The sequence below is a fragment of the Rhinopithecus roxellana genome, chromosome 8, assembly GCF_007565055.1.
Source record: "Rhinopithecus roxellana isolate Shanxi Qingling chromosome 8, ASM756505v1, whole genome shotgun sequence".
NCBI lineage: Eukaryota > Metazoa > Chordata > Mammalia > Primates > Cercopithecidae > Rhinopithecus > Rhinopithecus roxellana.
Genome location: NC_044556.1, coordinates 57,087,421 through 57,103,937, shown reverse-complemented (window position 1 = coordinate 57,103,937; position 16,517 = coordinate 57,087,421). Strand labels below are relative to the sequence as shown.

General features: G+C 37.7%; 1 protein-coding gene across 1 annotated transcript; it reads right to left on the bottom strand.

Moving 5' to 3' along the window:
- Positions 1-3,047: 3,047 nt before the first annotated feature.
- LOC104660423 (olfactory receptor 10J5) lies at positions 3,048-3,973 on the bottom strand. The gene is given in 2 exon segments (XM_010360792.2): positions 3,048-3,517; positions 3,520-3,973. Coding segments are annotated over 2 exon segments (924 nt in total).
- Between the last annotated feature and the right edge of the window lie 12,544 nt (positions 3,974-16,517).

Below are 16,517 nucleotides of genomic sequence, written 5' to 3'. Positions count from 1 at the left end.
ACAGGGCAGTGGGCATACAGATGAATAAAACACCTGCCCAACTAACACTTCCGGTTTTTTCAGGTTTCTGTGTCTCTGTTAGACTCTTCTCTTTCCCTTATCATCTTCCCTCATCCTTTGCAGACACAAGTTGACCCAATGCCACAAAAAGTTAATTAAATATCACCTCTTTATGAATGTTTTCTGACCTTCTAAATAGATTCTTTTTCTGAACAACACCCCGACCCCAAACAACAATCCTGTGCATGTGCCTTTAGCAAGTTTTGTACTTCTTGTTATTTTGTCTGCCTTCCCACTGGACTGTGAATAACAAGAAACTGAACCTCTGCATTAGTCATTATTGTAACCCCAGAGATAGTTAATTGCTTGGCACATAGCGCTTGAAAAAGGTACATTGATTTAATAAATACGTGATATTATGACTATTTTTCTAGTGAATAAAAGAGCTTAACAAAAAATGTATTAAAATAAAAGTATTTGAAATGTACAAAAGAAAAATAAAGGAGTATGGATAGAGTGAGACATTGGGGAATAATCATGATGATGATAATGACAACAAAAATAATTGAGATAGTGAAAATAACTGCCACATTAATTATCAATATAAGCGTTTTCATAGACAATAGGAAGCAGCAACAAAATGACTCACTCCTCCTAATTCATCCTGCAGGAGGGATCTGTGACCACATAGACTTACCCACTCTTATCCTATTGCACTTTGCCTGTAGATGGTGCTTTCTCTAGTGAGTCTAAATCCATGCAAAGTATGTAAAACAACTAACACTAGTGGGGTATTCACTCATCCACAAAGTGTTGGAGAGCAGGAATGGTATTGAAACACTTAGGGATTACAGGAGGGAATACAGGAAGGGATGGAAGAAGACTGAAAAACTTTCAATAAGACCACACTTGGCCTCTGATATTCCCCCATAATCCATTATTCCTCAACCTCCAAGCTGAGAACCAACCATACCTTCCATATTCTCTAACTAGTGTAAGAACAGCAATGCTTATATAGGCAAAACTGGACCAGGTCAAAGGATCCTTATTTAAGAGGGTGTAAGGATATTGTGGAAGTCAATAGTCTCTGAAGGAAGAAAGTTGGATCTGGTCTCATATTTCTGTTTGGATTTGAGGGAAGAAATTCTTATGCCAGAGTTAATTCTCTAAGAATACGATGAAAAAGTCACGTTAACACTTATATTAGAAATGTAGTGGATAATTTCAAAAAAGTTTAAAAATCTTCTGACACCCGCTCAGGCACCCCCTAGAAAACTATGAACCTCAGGTTGCGACACCTTTTGAGAAGGATATCAGGCTGATCAGTAGGGAGATCCTGCTATCAGCTATGATGTTATCCAACTGGGACAGCCAGATGAAGGGGACACTGTGCAGAGACCCTTCACTTCCAGTTTGTGACCTCCTCACAAAGGGATCTGTAGAAGACAGAGAAGATCACAGGTCACCTAGAAGACATTTAACCCTATTTCTGTGGTTAGGAACAGAAAAATAAAAGTGGACAGTAAGAGATAGGAATCAAGTAACAGAGAAAATAACAGAGTACAGGTGACAATCCTGAGTGCATACTTGAAATTATTTTCCTTCATTGCAGGATTGCTTAATCCTGATAGTAAGAGATAGGAGAGTAAGAGATAAGAGATAAAATGACTTGAGGATGGAACAACAATAGATGTCATGAGTGTGTGAAAACAGATGTTTCCATACCTGTGTCTCTTAAAAAGTATCTTCCAGGTCTGTCTCAGAGTAGAGATAAACTCTGGTGGGAAGATTCATAAAACAAATATTCCCACAATGTTTCCCATTGAGTGTATATAATAATGTAGCATAGTTATGCTTATTTTGCAAATAAATATCTGGAAAAATATAAAGTTTGCACAGTTTGCTGAGAAAATGGAAGTTAATGGCATTTACCTTGGACCCTAGAATTAGTACAACCAATATCTAAGACAACAGCTTCAATGTCACTGAAGCTACTACATATAAATTAAAAATCTAAAAAACTACCATAAGTTGAAAAGAGACAAGTCTTTATGAAAAGCGCATCTGGATAAAAATGTAGTTTCAGAGAAAAGCCACCAGTATGTGTTCTTTCTGCTTATCCCCTAGGGAACAGCAGAGATTTCTGCCTTGATTGCTCAGAAGGAAGGAATACACATAGAAATGAACACTATTTGAGAAGCGAATACAGCTGGATAATAAAAGAAGAGACTTTTTTTTCAAAGCTGTTCATTTTTCAATCAGCAAGATTAAGATATAATTACAAAATGACTGTCACATGGAATATTATTTGACTCCTGAGAATGAAAGCTTTATTTTTTATGTAAGCAGAGAGAAATAAAGGTTGGTGTCTCTGCAGCTTATTTCCCTAACACCCCTGCCACCTATGTTCCCACTTCCCCTACTCCACATCCCCTAACCAGACAAGCACAAAGATTTGACTGTCAGAGAGTTCAGGTAAAATGGGAGCCAAAAAGCTTTCAAAACTGAAATATTTAAGCACAGAGACAGGTAGTCTTAATCCAGCTTGGAGTGAGTCTTGTATCTGGTAACCAAATTCACCAGAGCAGAAATCCTGCTTTCTGCCATCCCTAGAACACTAAATAGAAAAGCATTTCTATTCTCTGACAGTATTCTCAACAAATATTATATTTGATGAACTTGTGTATTGTGGCATGTTTGTGAGTAGACACACTACACTGGGCTAACGGTCTCTTGATTTAATAATCCAATCCAGGCCAGGCGCGGTGGCTCAAACCTGTAATCCCAGCACTTTGGGAGGCCAAGACGGGCGGATCACGAGGTCAGGAGATCGAGACCATCCTGGCTAACACGGTGAAACCCCATCTCTACTAAAAAATACAAAAAAAACTAGCCAGGCGAGGTGGCGGGCGCCTGTAGTCCCAGCTACTCGGGAGGCTGAGGCAGGAGAATGGTGGGAACCCGGGAGGTGGAGCTTGCAGTGAGCTGAGATCTGGTGACAGAGCAAGACTCCGTCTCAAAAAAAAAAAAAAAATTAATCCAATCTGTTAAGAAATATTTCTGCCCACAACTCTGCGTAGAGCATTCTTGACCTCCTTGTTTCTCAGACTGTAAACAACAGGGTTCAGCAGGGGAGTGATGATGGTGTAGGACACTGACAGAAGGAGGTCTTGTTCTGTAGAGTTTTCTGACTTGGGCTTGAGGTAGGCAATGGAGGAACAGCCACAGTGGACAATGACCACAGTGAGGTGGGAGGCACAGGTGGCAAAGGTCTTCTTCCAGCCCTCAGCTGAGGCAATTTTAAGGATGGAAGAGATGATGAGGACATAGGAGGTAAATATGAGGCCTATGGGCACAAAAATCACAAATTAACTTACATCATAATTTATTATCTCATCGATAGTGGTATCAATGCAAGAAAGTTTCATGACTGGCCAAATGTCACAAAAGAAGTGGTCCACCACTGTGCCACAGAAGGGCAAATTGAACATGACTGTCACCTGGAGAACTGCCATAGACCAATGCCAAAGGACCCACACACCAGCTGGGCACATAGGCCCTTGCTCATGATGACAGTGTACCTCAGGGGCCTGCAGATGGCCACATAGCGGTCATAGCCCATTGCAGTAAGCAGGAAGGAATTATTAATGGCCAAGATAACAAAAAAGAACATTTGGCTTGCACAGCCTGCCAAGGAGATAGGCTGGTTATGAAAAATGAGGCTGCAAAGCATTCGTGGCACAATAACCAGTGTGTACACCTTCTCTGAACTAGCCAGCATGCTTAGGAAGAAACACATGGGAGTGTGGAGATGATGGTCAATGCAGACGATAGTCACAATGATGATGTTACCAGCCAGAGTTAAAACGTAGACAGTTAGAAAAACCCCAAAGATGGTTATCTGATGCTTTCCCAAACTAGAGAATCCCAAGAAGATGAATTCTGTCACTTCTGTGAAGTTCTTTCTCTGCATTCTGCTATATCAGTGTCTGAAAGCAATAAATGGAGTCAACAAGGAGTAAATTCTCAACCGCAATTGGACTTTAAAACAAAGAACAAGGATAACTGTACTGAGACTGAATCCAATTTCCTTCTTTTTGATCATAATGTTCATTCAGGGTCCTTGCACATGAAGAGAGATGCCTACTTGTGCCTCTTTGGGGCTGTATACATATGAACATTGTCACTGTAGCACAAACTACTTTCTGTGCATGGAAACGGCTCCTGCATGCATGCTCACCTCACAAACATTAGAGTGATGTTAGGAAGGGAAAAGGACAGCAAAGAGAAAGCCATGCTTTATATTTCAACCAATAATAATATCCACTCTTTAAACCCTCTTAACAAGGAGGACTCTGGTGAAGTGCATGTCAAGAAAACCATAAAGATGAAAGTTTAGTGGAAAAAAAAGATGTAGCAGTTTGAAATATTTGAAGACAGAAAACTTTGGGACATGGTCACTGGATTTCATAACAGGGTCACTAACAAGCTTTTACACAGCATTTCAGTTGAATTATGAGTATAGAAACTTGATTTTGGAGAGGTAATGTGGTCCAAATATGTTATTGTACTCTCAAAACAGAACAACTACAACACAGATTCTGCCATTATCTCTCCACTAAAATTGATTGCTCAGGTCCCCAAAGAAATCTTTTTTTTTTTTTTTTTTTTTTTGCTGATTCTAGTAGACCTTTTGAGTGAAGTCAGGAAAAGAGAGCTGTGACAGAAAACATTGTGTAGTTGCCACTGTCATTATGAAGGATTGGGACAGCTTGAGGTGTAGAAGAGACTCCGGAGTTGAGAGAGGAATCTGCAGCTATCTGTAGCCCAACTGGCTTAACTGTTTTTAAAAATATGGTGAGCAGACAATTTTGAGAAGCAGAGACACTGGTCCCTTTTTTCAAAAAGCAAGCACATATAAACTGTATGGCGAGCATACATCTGATCCTGTGGTTCTCTTTAGTGACTGTTCTCCCTTTATTTTCAGAAGCATTAAAACCGGCTTTCTTTCCCACTCGCCATAATTCCCTGCAATTGGCTTTGGCATGTTCATGCCCATGAGATTGTTTGCTCAAATATCACCAAAGAATTCTTCATTGCTAAGGCCACTGGACTTTGCTTTATCTCCTTTTTCTCATCTTTCTCTGTTTTAACACTTCGAACTCCTACCTCATGGAAACATTCTCTGACTTTGGTTTCCATGAAACCACACTGTTTTTCTCTCTTCCCAGCACTCATTTTGTTACCTTCCATGAATCTGCTCATTTTCCCTCTACCATAATTATGTATGCTCTTCTCTGGTCAATCCTTGACCCTCCTGTGTGCAATTTCTATGATGATTGTTCTCAAATCTCTATTTTCATCACCAATCTTTTTCCCAAGTCTCCAACTTACCTCACTCTTGGCTTCTCTATTAGTGTTTCTTGCAATCATAATAAATTTCATATTTTTGAAAGTGAACTAAACATTAACCTTTCTTATACTCATAAAAAGCTCTGCATTTCCATTTTTCTGTCTTCTTTAATGACCTTGACATTATACCTGTCCATTAATGGGTCAACATTTTGGAGCCATATCTATATTGACATCACATTCAGTGGGCTTTTTCTTTAAAGTTGTGTTTCCTGTCTGTACAATTTCTGAATTCACAATGACCCGCTTAAGACTAGGGTACCAAATCTTCTAGCCAGAATAATAAAACATTTTCCCATTATAAAATTTATATGAATATGCAGAAGACCAAGAATGCTAAGACAATTTTAGGAAAGAAGTACAAAGTTAAAGAACTTACACTACTTCACTTGAAGGCTATGGTAATCAAGATAGTATGGTATCGATGCAAGTGCAGGCAATAGAAAAAAACGGAGAGTCCAAAAGTAGACCCACATATATCTAGCCACTGATTTTTGATAAAGTGTGAAGATATCTCAGTGACAGTATTTTCAATGAATGTTGCTAGAAAAAAAGTGTGGAGAAGAAAGAGTAAAAAGAAATGAACAAGGCCTCCAAGAAATATGGGATTATGTGAAAAGACCAAACCTATGACTGATTGGTGTGCCTGAAAGTGCTGGGGAAAATGGAACCAAGTTGGAAAACACACTGCAGGATATCATCCAGGAGAACTTCCCCAACTTAGTAAGGCAGGCCAACATTCAAATTCAGGAAATACAGAGAATGCTACAAAGATACTCCTCCAGAAGAGCAACTCCAAGACACATAATTATCAGATTCACCAAAGTTGAAATGAAGGAAAAAATGTTCAGTTCAGCCAGAGAGAAAGGTCGAGTTACACGCAAAGGGAAGCCCATCAGACTAACAGCAGATCTCTTGGCAGAAACTCTCCAAGCCAGAAGAGAGTGGGAGCCAATATTCAACATTCTTAAAGAAAAGAATTTTCAACCCAGAATTTCATATCCAGCCAAACCAAGTTTCATAAGTGAAGGAGAAATAAAATCCTTTCCACACAAGAAAATGCTGAGAGATTTGTCACCACCAAGCCTGCACTACAAGAGATCCTGAAGGAAGCACTAAACATGGAAAGGAACAACTGGTACCAGCCACTGCAAAAACATGCCAAAATGTAAAGACCATTGATGCTAGGAAGAAACTGTATCAACTAATGAGCAAAATAACCAGCTAACAGCATAATGACAGGATCAAGTTCACACACAACAATATTAACCTTAAATGTAAATGTAAATGCTCCAATTAAAAGACACAGGCTGGCAAGTTGGATAAAGAGTCTAGACCCATCAGTTTGCTGTATTCAGGAGACCCATCTCATGTGCAGAGACACACATAGGCTCAAAATAAAGGGATGGAGGAAGATCTACCAAGCAAATGGAGAACAAAAAAAGGCAGGGGTTGCAATCCTAGTCTCTGATAAAACAGACTTTAAACCATCAAAGATCAAAAGAGACAAAGAAGGCCATTACATAATGGTAAAAGGATCAATTCAACAAGAAGAGCTAATTACCCTAAATATATATGCATCCAATACAGGAGCACCTAGATTCATAAAGCAAGTCCTTAGAGACTTACAAAGACACTTAGACTCCCACGCAATAATAATGGGAGACTTTCACACCCCACTGTCAACATTAGACAGATCAACGAGACAGAAAGTTAACAAGGATATCCAGGAATTGAACTCAACACTGCACCAAGCAGACCTAATAAACATCTACAGAACTCTCCACCTCAAATCAACAGAATATATATTCTTCTCAGCACCAGATCACACTTATTCCAAAATTGACCACATAGTTGGAAGTAAAGCACTCCTCAACAAATGTAAAAGAACAGAAATTATAACAAACTGCCTCTCAGATCACAGTACAATCAAACTAGAACTCAGGACTAAGAAATTCAATCAAAACCGCTCAACTACATGGAAACTGAACAACCTGCTCCTGAATGACTACTGGGTACATAACAAAATGAAGGCAGAAATAAAGATGTTCCTTGAAATCAATGAGAACAAAGATACAACACACCACAATCTCTGGGACACATTTAAAGCAGTGTGTAGAAGGAAATTTAGAGCACTAAATGCCCACAAGAGAAAGCAGGAAAGATCTAAAATTGACACTCTAACATCACAATTAAAAGAACTAGAGAAGCAAGAGCAAACACATTCAAAAGCTGGCAGAAGGCAAGAAATAACTAAGATCAGAGCAGAACTGAAGGAGATAGAGACACAAAAAACCCTCCAAAAAATCAATGAATCCAGGAGCTGGTTTTTTGAAAAGATCAACAAAATTGACAGACCACTAGTAAGACCAATAAAGAAGAAAAGAGAGAAGAATGAAATAGACACAATAAAAAATGATAAAGGGGATATCACCACCGACCCCACAGAAATACGAACTACCATGAGAGAATACTATAAACACCTCTACATGAATAAACTAGAAAACCTAGAAGAAATGGATAATTTCCTGGACACTTACACTCTCTCAAGACTAAACCAAGAAGAAATTGAATCCCTGAATAGACCAATAGCAGGCTCTGAAATTGAGGCAATAATTAATAGCCTACCAACCAAAAAAAGTCCAAGACCAGACGGATTCACACCTGAATTCTACCAGAGGTACAAGGAGTTGGTTCCATTCCTTCTGAAACTATTCCAATCAATAGAAAAAGAGGGAATCCTCCCTAACTCATTTTACAAGGCCAACATCATCCTGATACCAAAACCTGACAGAGACATAATTAAAAAAGAGAATTTTAGACCAATATCCCTGATGAACATCGATGCAAAAATCCTCAATAAAATACTGGCAAACCAAATCCACCAGCATATCAAAAAGCGTATCCACCATGATCAAGTGGGCTTCATCCCTGGGATGCAAGGCTGGTTCAACATTTGCAAATCAATAAACGTAATCCAGCATATAAACAGAACCAAAGACAAAAACCATATGATTATCTCAATAGGTGCAGAAAAGGCCTTTGACAAAATTCAACAGCGCTTCATGCTAAAAATGCTCAATAAATTCGGTATTGATGGAACGTTTCTCAAAATAATAAGAGCTATTTATGACAAACCCACAGCCAATATCATACTGAATGGGCAAAAACTGGAAGCATTCCCTTTGAAAACCAGCACAAGACAGGGATGCCCTCTCTCAACACTCCTATTCAACATAGTGTTGGAATTTCTGGCTAGGGCAATCAGGCAAGAGGAAGAAATAAAGGGTATTCAGTTAGGAAAAGAAGAACTCAAATGGCCCCTGTTTGCATATGACATGATTTTATATTTAGAAAACCCCATCGTCTCAGCCCAAAATCTCCTTAAGCTAATAAGCAACTTCAGCAAAGTCTCAGGATACAAAATCAATGTGCAAAAATCACAAGCATTCTATTACACCAATAACAGACAAAGAGAGAGCCAAATCATGAATGAACACCCATTCACAATAGCTTCAAAGAGAATATAAAACCTTGTAATCCAACTTACAAGGAATGTAAAGGACCTCTTCAAGGAGAACTACAAACCACTGTTCAGTGAAATCAAAGAGGACACAAACAAATGGAAGAACATACTATGTTCATGGATAGGAAGAATCAAAATTGTGAAAATGGCCATACTGCCCAAGGTAATTTATAGACTCAATGCCATCCCCCTTAAGCTACCAATGACTTTCTGCACAGAATTGGAAAAAACTGCTTTAAAGTTCATATGGAACTAAAAAAGACCCCAAATTGCCAAGACAATCCTAAGCCAAAAGAGCAAAGCTGAAGGCATCATGCTACCTGACTTCAAACTATACTACAAGGCTACAGTAACCAAAACAGCATGGTACCAGTACCAAAGCAGAGATATAGACCAATGGAACAGAACAGAGTCCTCAGAAATAATACCACACATCTACAGCCATCTGATCTTTGACAAACCTGACAAAAACAAGAAATGGGGAAAGGATTCCCTATTTAATAAATGGTACTGGGAAAATTGGCTAGCCATAAGTAGAAAACTGAACCTGTATCCTTTCCTTACTCCTTATACGAAAATTAATTCAAGATGGATTAGAGACTTAAATGTTAGACCTAAAGCCATAAAAATCCTAGGAGAAAACTTAGGAAATACCATTCAGGACATAGGCATGAGCAAGGACTTCATGTCTAAAACACCAAAGGCAATGGCAACAAAAGCCAAAATTGACAAATGGGATCTAATCAAACTAAAGAGCTTCTGTACAGCAAAAGAAACTACCATCAGAGTGAACAGGCAACCTACAGAATGGGAGAAAATTTTTGCAATCTACCCATCAGACAAAGGGCTAATATCCAGAACCTATAAAGAACTCAAACAAATTTACAAGAAAAAAACAAACAACCCCACCAAAAAGTGGGCAAAGGATATGAACAGACACTTCTCAAAAGAAGACATTCATATAGTCAACAGACACATGAAAAAATGCTCATCATCAGTAGCCATCAGAGAAATGCAAATCAAAACCACAATGAGATACCATCTCACACCAGTTATAATGGCAATCATTAAAAAATCAGGAAGCAACAGGTGGTGGAGAGAATGTGGAGAATAGGAACACTTTTACACTGTTGATGGGACTGTAAACTAGTTCAACCATTGTGGAAAACAGTGTGGCGATTCCTCAAGGATCTAGAACTAGAAATACCATTTGACCCAGCCATCCCACTACTGGGGATATACCCAAAGGATTATAAGTTATTCTGCTATAAAGACACATGCACATGTATATTTATTGACGCACTATTCACAATAGCAAAGACTTGGAACCAACCCAAATGTCCATCAATAATAGACTGGATTAAGAAAATGTGGCACATGGCCGGGCGCAGTGGCTCAAGCTTGTAATCCCAGCACTTTGGGAGGCCGAGACGGGCGGATCACAAGGTCAGCAGATCGAGACCATCCTGGCTAACACGGTGAAACCCCGTCTCTACTGAAAAATACAAAAAACTAGCCGGGTGAGGTGGTGGGGGCCTGTAGTCCCAGCTACTTGGGAGGCTGAGGCAGGAGAATGGCGTAAACCCGGGAGGCATAGCTTGCAGTGAGCTGAGATCCGGCCACTGCACTCCAGCCTGGGCGACAGAGCGAGACTCCGTCTCAAAAAAAAAAAAAAAAGAAGAAGAAAAAAGAAAATGTGGCACATATACACCATGGAAAACTATGCAGCCATAAAAAAAGGATGAGTTCATGTCCTTTGTAGGGACATGGATAAAGCTGGAAACCATCATTCTCAGCAAACTATCGCAAGGACAGAAAAACCAAACACCACATGTTCTCATTCATAGGTGGAAATTGAACAATGAGATCACTTGGACACAGGAAGGGGATCATCACACACTGCGTCCTATTGTGGGGAGGGGGTACGGGGGAGGGATAGCATTAGGAAATATCCCTAATGTAAATGACGAGTTAATGGGTGCAGCACACCAACATGGCACATGTATACATATGTAACAAACCTGCACGTTGTGCACATGTACCCTAGAACTTAAAGTATAATTTAAAAAAAGAAAAATAAAAATAAAAAAGAAGAATGGCGTGAAGCCAGGAGGCGGAGCTTGTAGTGAGCTGAGATCACACCACTACACTCCAGCCTGAGCAACAGAGCACACTGTGTCTCAAAAAAAAATCATATGGAACCAAAAAAGATCTCATATAGCAAAGGCAATCCTAAGCAAAAAGAACAAAGCTGGAGGCATTACACTACCTGACTTCAAACTATACTACAAGGCTACAGTAACCAAAACAGCATGGTACTGGTACAAAAACAGACACATAGACCAGTGGAAGAGAATAGAGATTTCAGAAATAAGACTGCACGTCTACAACCATTTGATCTTTGACAAACCTAACAAAAACAAGCAATGGAGAAAGCCTTCCCTATTTAATAAATGATGCTGTGAAAACTGGCTAGCCATATGCAGAAAATTTAAAGTAGACTCCTTCCTTACACCTTATACAAAAATTAACTCAAGATGGATTAAAGACTTAAACGTAAAACTTGAAACTATAAAAACCCTAGAAGAAAAGTTAGGTGATACCATTCAGGACATAAGCACAGGCAAAGATTTTATGACAAAAATGTCAAAAGCAATTGCAACAAAAGCAAAAATTGACAAATGGGATCTAATTAAACTAAAGAGCTTCTACACAGCAAAAGAAACCATCATCAGAGTGAACAGACAACCTACAGAATGGGAGAAAATTTTTGAAATCTTTCCATATGACAAATGTCTAATATCCAGAATCTACAAGGAACTTAAACAAATTTACAAGAAAAAAAAACAAACAATCCCATTAAAAAATGGGCAAAGGATATGAAGAGTTCTCAAAAGAAGACATTTATGCAGCCAGCAAACATATAAAAAAAGCTCAATATCACTGATCATTAGAGAAATGCAAATGAAAATCACAATGAACTACCATCTCATGCCAGTCAGAATGGTGATTGTTAAAAAGTCAAGAAACAACAGGAGCTGGTGAAGGTGTGGAGAAATAGAAATGCTTTTACACTGATGGTGGGAATGTGAATTAGTTCAACCATGGTGGAAAACGGTGCAGTGATTCCTCAAAGACCTACAACCAGAAATACCATTTGACCCAGCAATCCCACTACTGGGTATATACCCAAAGGAATATACCTCATAGTGAAAGAATATAAGTCAAATGAAAGAGATGTTCATTGTATGTATGTTCATTGCAGCACTGTTCACAATAGTAAAGACATTAAATCAGCCCAAATGATAGACTGGATAAAGAAAATGTGGTACATACATACCATGGAATACTAGGCAGCTATAAAAATGAATGAGATCATGTCCTTTTCAGGGACATGGATGAAGCTGGAAGCCATCATTCTCAGCAGACTAACACAGGAACAGAAAACCAAACACTGCATATTCTCACTTATAAGTGGGAGCTGAACAATGAGAACATATGCACACAGGGAGAGAAGCATCACACACTAGGGCCTGTTAGGGGATGGGGGGAGGAAGATCATCAGGATAAATAGCTAATGCATGTGAGTTTAATACCTAGGTGGTGGGTTGATAGGTACAGCAAATCACCATGGCACACATTTACCTATATAACAAACCTGCACATCCTGCACATGTATCCTAGAAATTAAAATTTAATTAAATTAAATTTTTTAAAAGATTGTAGATTAACCTCTGTAGTGTTTCCAAGGCAGAGGGCACTATGTGAGTAGGTAAAATTTGGTATTTTCCAAAGACATCAATTTGTTAGCTAATTCCATTTCAGCAGTATAGATTTTCTGAGAAAATCATAGTCTGAGTATTAGCAGTTAGACTCTTTCTGGGAGACTTTTCATGGGGTATGTCAAGTTCTTGGCATCCAGAGTTCCCTATATTTGCACAATGCCAACTCTCCTTGCCTGATGCAGTTCCTTTCTCCTGCATGTCACTCAAAGTTCTTCTCAGACAGATGCAAATGATGTTTTAATTTTTCCATTTGACTTCTGTTTATTTTTCTCTTTACTACATGGAAGTTATGGAATGGTGTGAAGACTTGTAATTGCTTTTTATTCCATAAGACCATTCCATCAGCTTAAGATTGTGCATTTTTGATTTAGTGCATGTACACACCGGGATCATAATCAAGTAGTCATATCAACTGTGGCACCTGCTTCCATTCAGCACAGTTAAATGTCCTTAAACCTCCACAGCATTTCAATAAAGGTCAGAAAAATGAATTCTTGAGTTGTCCGCAAATCCTGTTCTACCTCATGTTTTCAATCCAGTAACCCCTAAATTCAGTCTTTCCTCAAGTTTATAGTGACCTTGATATCTTGCATAACGCTTAAGGCCTTAGAAGTTATCTGAAGCATATTCATAAATCCTTTAGTTAATCTTCAGTTATCTCCATGGTCTTTACCTTTCACCTGTCCTATGTTTGTTTCAGCTCTTCTATCTGACAGAAGCAATGTCATCACTAATTCTTCCTCCCCCAACATTGTTTTTACATTTGTATTTTGTTAATTTCAAACTTATGAAAAAGTTGCAACTATAATACAAGAACTCCTGCATACCCGGTTCCTAGATACATCAATTGTTTACTTTTTGTCTCATTTGCTTCATCATTTCTATCTCTAAATTACTTGAGAGTAAGTTGGAGTCATCATGCCCCTTTACTCTTAAATATGTTAGTGAGTGTTTCCTAGGAAAAAGGAAATTATCTTATATAAAAGGTGATTAAATTACAAAGACACTAAATCAAGAATCACTATCATACCTAAAAACTTAGTGTCGTATAACAGAAATTAAGACATAAAGTTCAGTTTTCCACATCACAATTCCAATACATCCCCTTCTGATTTCTGCTTACCCTTTATTGCTTTCCCCCAAGGCCTTGAGAGAAACAATGACTTATTCCAGAAAAGAAAGAGTAGAACAATTACAGCCCCGTCACCTCACCTTTTCTTACCTCTTATTACCTCTCCTTCCACCTGATCAAGAACATTGTTTCTGAGAAGGATAGTCTCCTCAGAGTGACTCATCACCCAATAGGAGTGTTCATTTAGAAGCTGTGAAAATGCTCATTCTCATTTTTTTCCATGACCTAAATAATTTCTCTTACTTTCTCCTTGACTATGGCTCATTTATCTTTCCAGGCAAGATTGAGTGCTATTTTTTCTCTTCAAATTTTCCTTTTTTATTTTTCTCAAACTTAAAGATAACTTCAAAGTACAGTAACTCCTTTTTAAACCATTAGAGAGTAAGTTGCTGACACAAAGGTCATCACCCTCAAATATCTTAGTATTTCCAACAAACAAGGACATTCTCCTTTGTAACTATGGAGCAATCATCAAATCAGAAAATAAACATTTATTAATTATTACTATGTAATCCTCAGATTCCCAGTCAATGTTTTTCCAAGTGTGTCAAACACTTTCTTTATAACCAAAAAAAGCTCAAAACTCAAAGTTTTCATTTATTATTATTAACTTCCTTAAAACTAGAAAAGTTCCTCAGTTTTTGTCTGCCTTTCATTATCTGGACACTTCCAAAGATTACAGGCTGGTTATTTTGTTGAATGTTCCTAAATTTTTATGTTTAGATATTTTCTTATGATTAGATTTATGTTACAAGTTGTTGGCAGGACAGAAGGAATGCTGTGTTTTTTTTTTTTTTTCATTGCATGCTATCAAGAGGCATGTGATTCTGAATTATCCTATTTCTAATGATGATTGCTTAATAACTTAAGATTATATAAATCAAAAGATTCTCTCCTTTGAAGTCACTTTTTCTCTTTTAAATTAATAAATATTTTTCAGGAAGGTAGTTTGAAACTAAATATCCTGTTCTTCAAACTTTTCAATAATTTTTATCTTTATCATTTTGAATTCATGGTTTACTGTTTTATTTAATGATTTGTAATTACCTTAATTACTTATATTAGTATTCAAATTATTGCAAGTGTGGTCAGTGGGATCTCCTTTAAGCTAGCTTTACTGTCCTTTCAACTTGTTTCCATTATCATTAATCATCAGGAAGGTGCAAATCAAAACCAAAATCATCTATCACCTCACATCTGTTAGAATGACTATTTAAAAAAAAAAGATAACAAGTATTACCAAGGATGTGAGAAAGTTAAAACCCTTGTACAATGTTGGTGGAAATGTAAAATGGTGCAGTTGTTTTGAAAAATAGTAGGTTTGTTAAACGGAAGATTTTCAGAAAATTAAAATGGTACTACCACATGATCCAGCAATCCCACTTCTGGGTATATATCCAAAGAATCCAGATCAGCATCTTGAAGAGATATCTGCATTCAGTGTTCATTGCAGCATTGTTTACAATAACCAAGATATGGAAACAATTTAAAATGTGTAGGACATTATGCTAAGTAAAATAAGTCATGATTTCACCTACATGAGGAATCTAAAATAGTTAAAGTCATAGAAACAGAGGAAAATGGTGGTTGCCAGTGACTGGAGAGAGACAGAAATGGAGAGATGCTGTTTAGTTCCAGTTATACAATATGAGCAAGTTCTAGAGATCTGCTCTATATCATTGTGCCTGTAGTTAACAATACCATATTGTGCACTCAAAAATTTGTCAGAGGAATAGATATTATGTTGTGTTCTCACCATAATTATAAAAAAATCTTTATTCTATGGGAATGTGTGTTGTAAAGGGCTTGAGTCAGAGGGTGTATTTTCCTTTCTTTTCCCTTAATTATCTTGTCACTTTAAAAAATCTATACAGATTTTAATTCAATAAAATATTTACTAAGTCCCTACTAAGTATAAAACAAAGGGTTAGGTGGTGGATGGAATGAAGAGAAGGACAAACTACTTTAAGGATCTTCCCATCTCTAAGGGTGTTTAGATGGCACCATGTTACATATATAAATACCTATAATATGAAGCAGAATATTGTAATTACCAGAGAAATTTCATAATAACAACCACGATGTTGAAGCACTTCCTATGCTTCAAAGCACTGTACTAAGTACATTACGAGCCACTCAAACTCCATGAATGTGGGGATATTACTGTTTCACACATGAGGAACTATAGGTTCAAAACATTTGAATGCTTCCCTAAGTGTCCACATTTATAAAATGAGAAAGCTAGATTTGAATTCCAGGTTTGTCTAATTCCAAAACCTTTGCACTTCAACACTATGGTATTCAGAAGATGAAAACATCCTAATTTATTCGATCAGGAGAGACTGCATGGAGATGGCATATGAAACAGAATTTTAAGAAGCATTGGAGTTTTGGAAGCAGAGAGATATGTCTGAAAGCTACTTCAGTTATAAAGAAGAGAACGGATCAAAGTATTTAAAAGGAGACACCCAGGGCATGTAATAGAATTTATATGTAGACAAGTTTGACCACACAACAGGACTTGTGAAGGAAGCAAGGTCAGACTAATATATTGGGAAAGAATTGTGAATGGCTTCAGATCCCAGGATAATGATTCTGCATTTCTTTCAAGACACAAGAGGTAACTTAAGCAAACTCCAACTGTAAACCTCACTCAGACTTT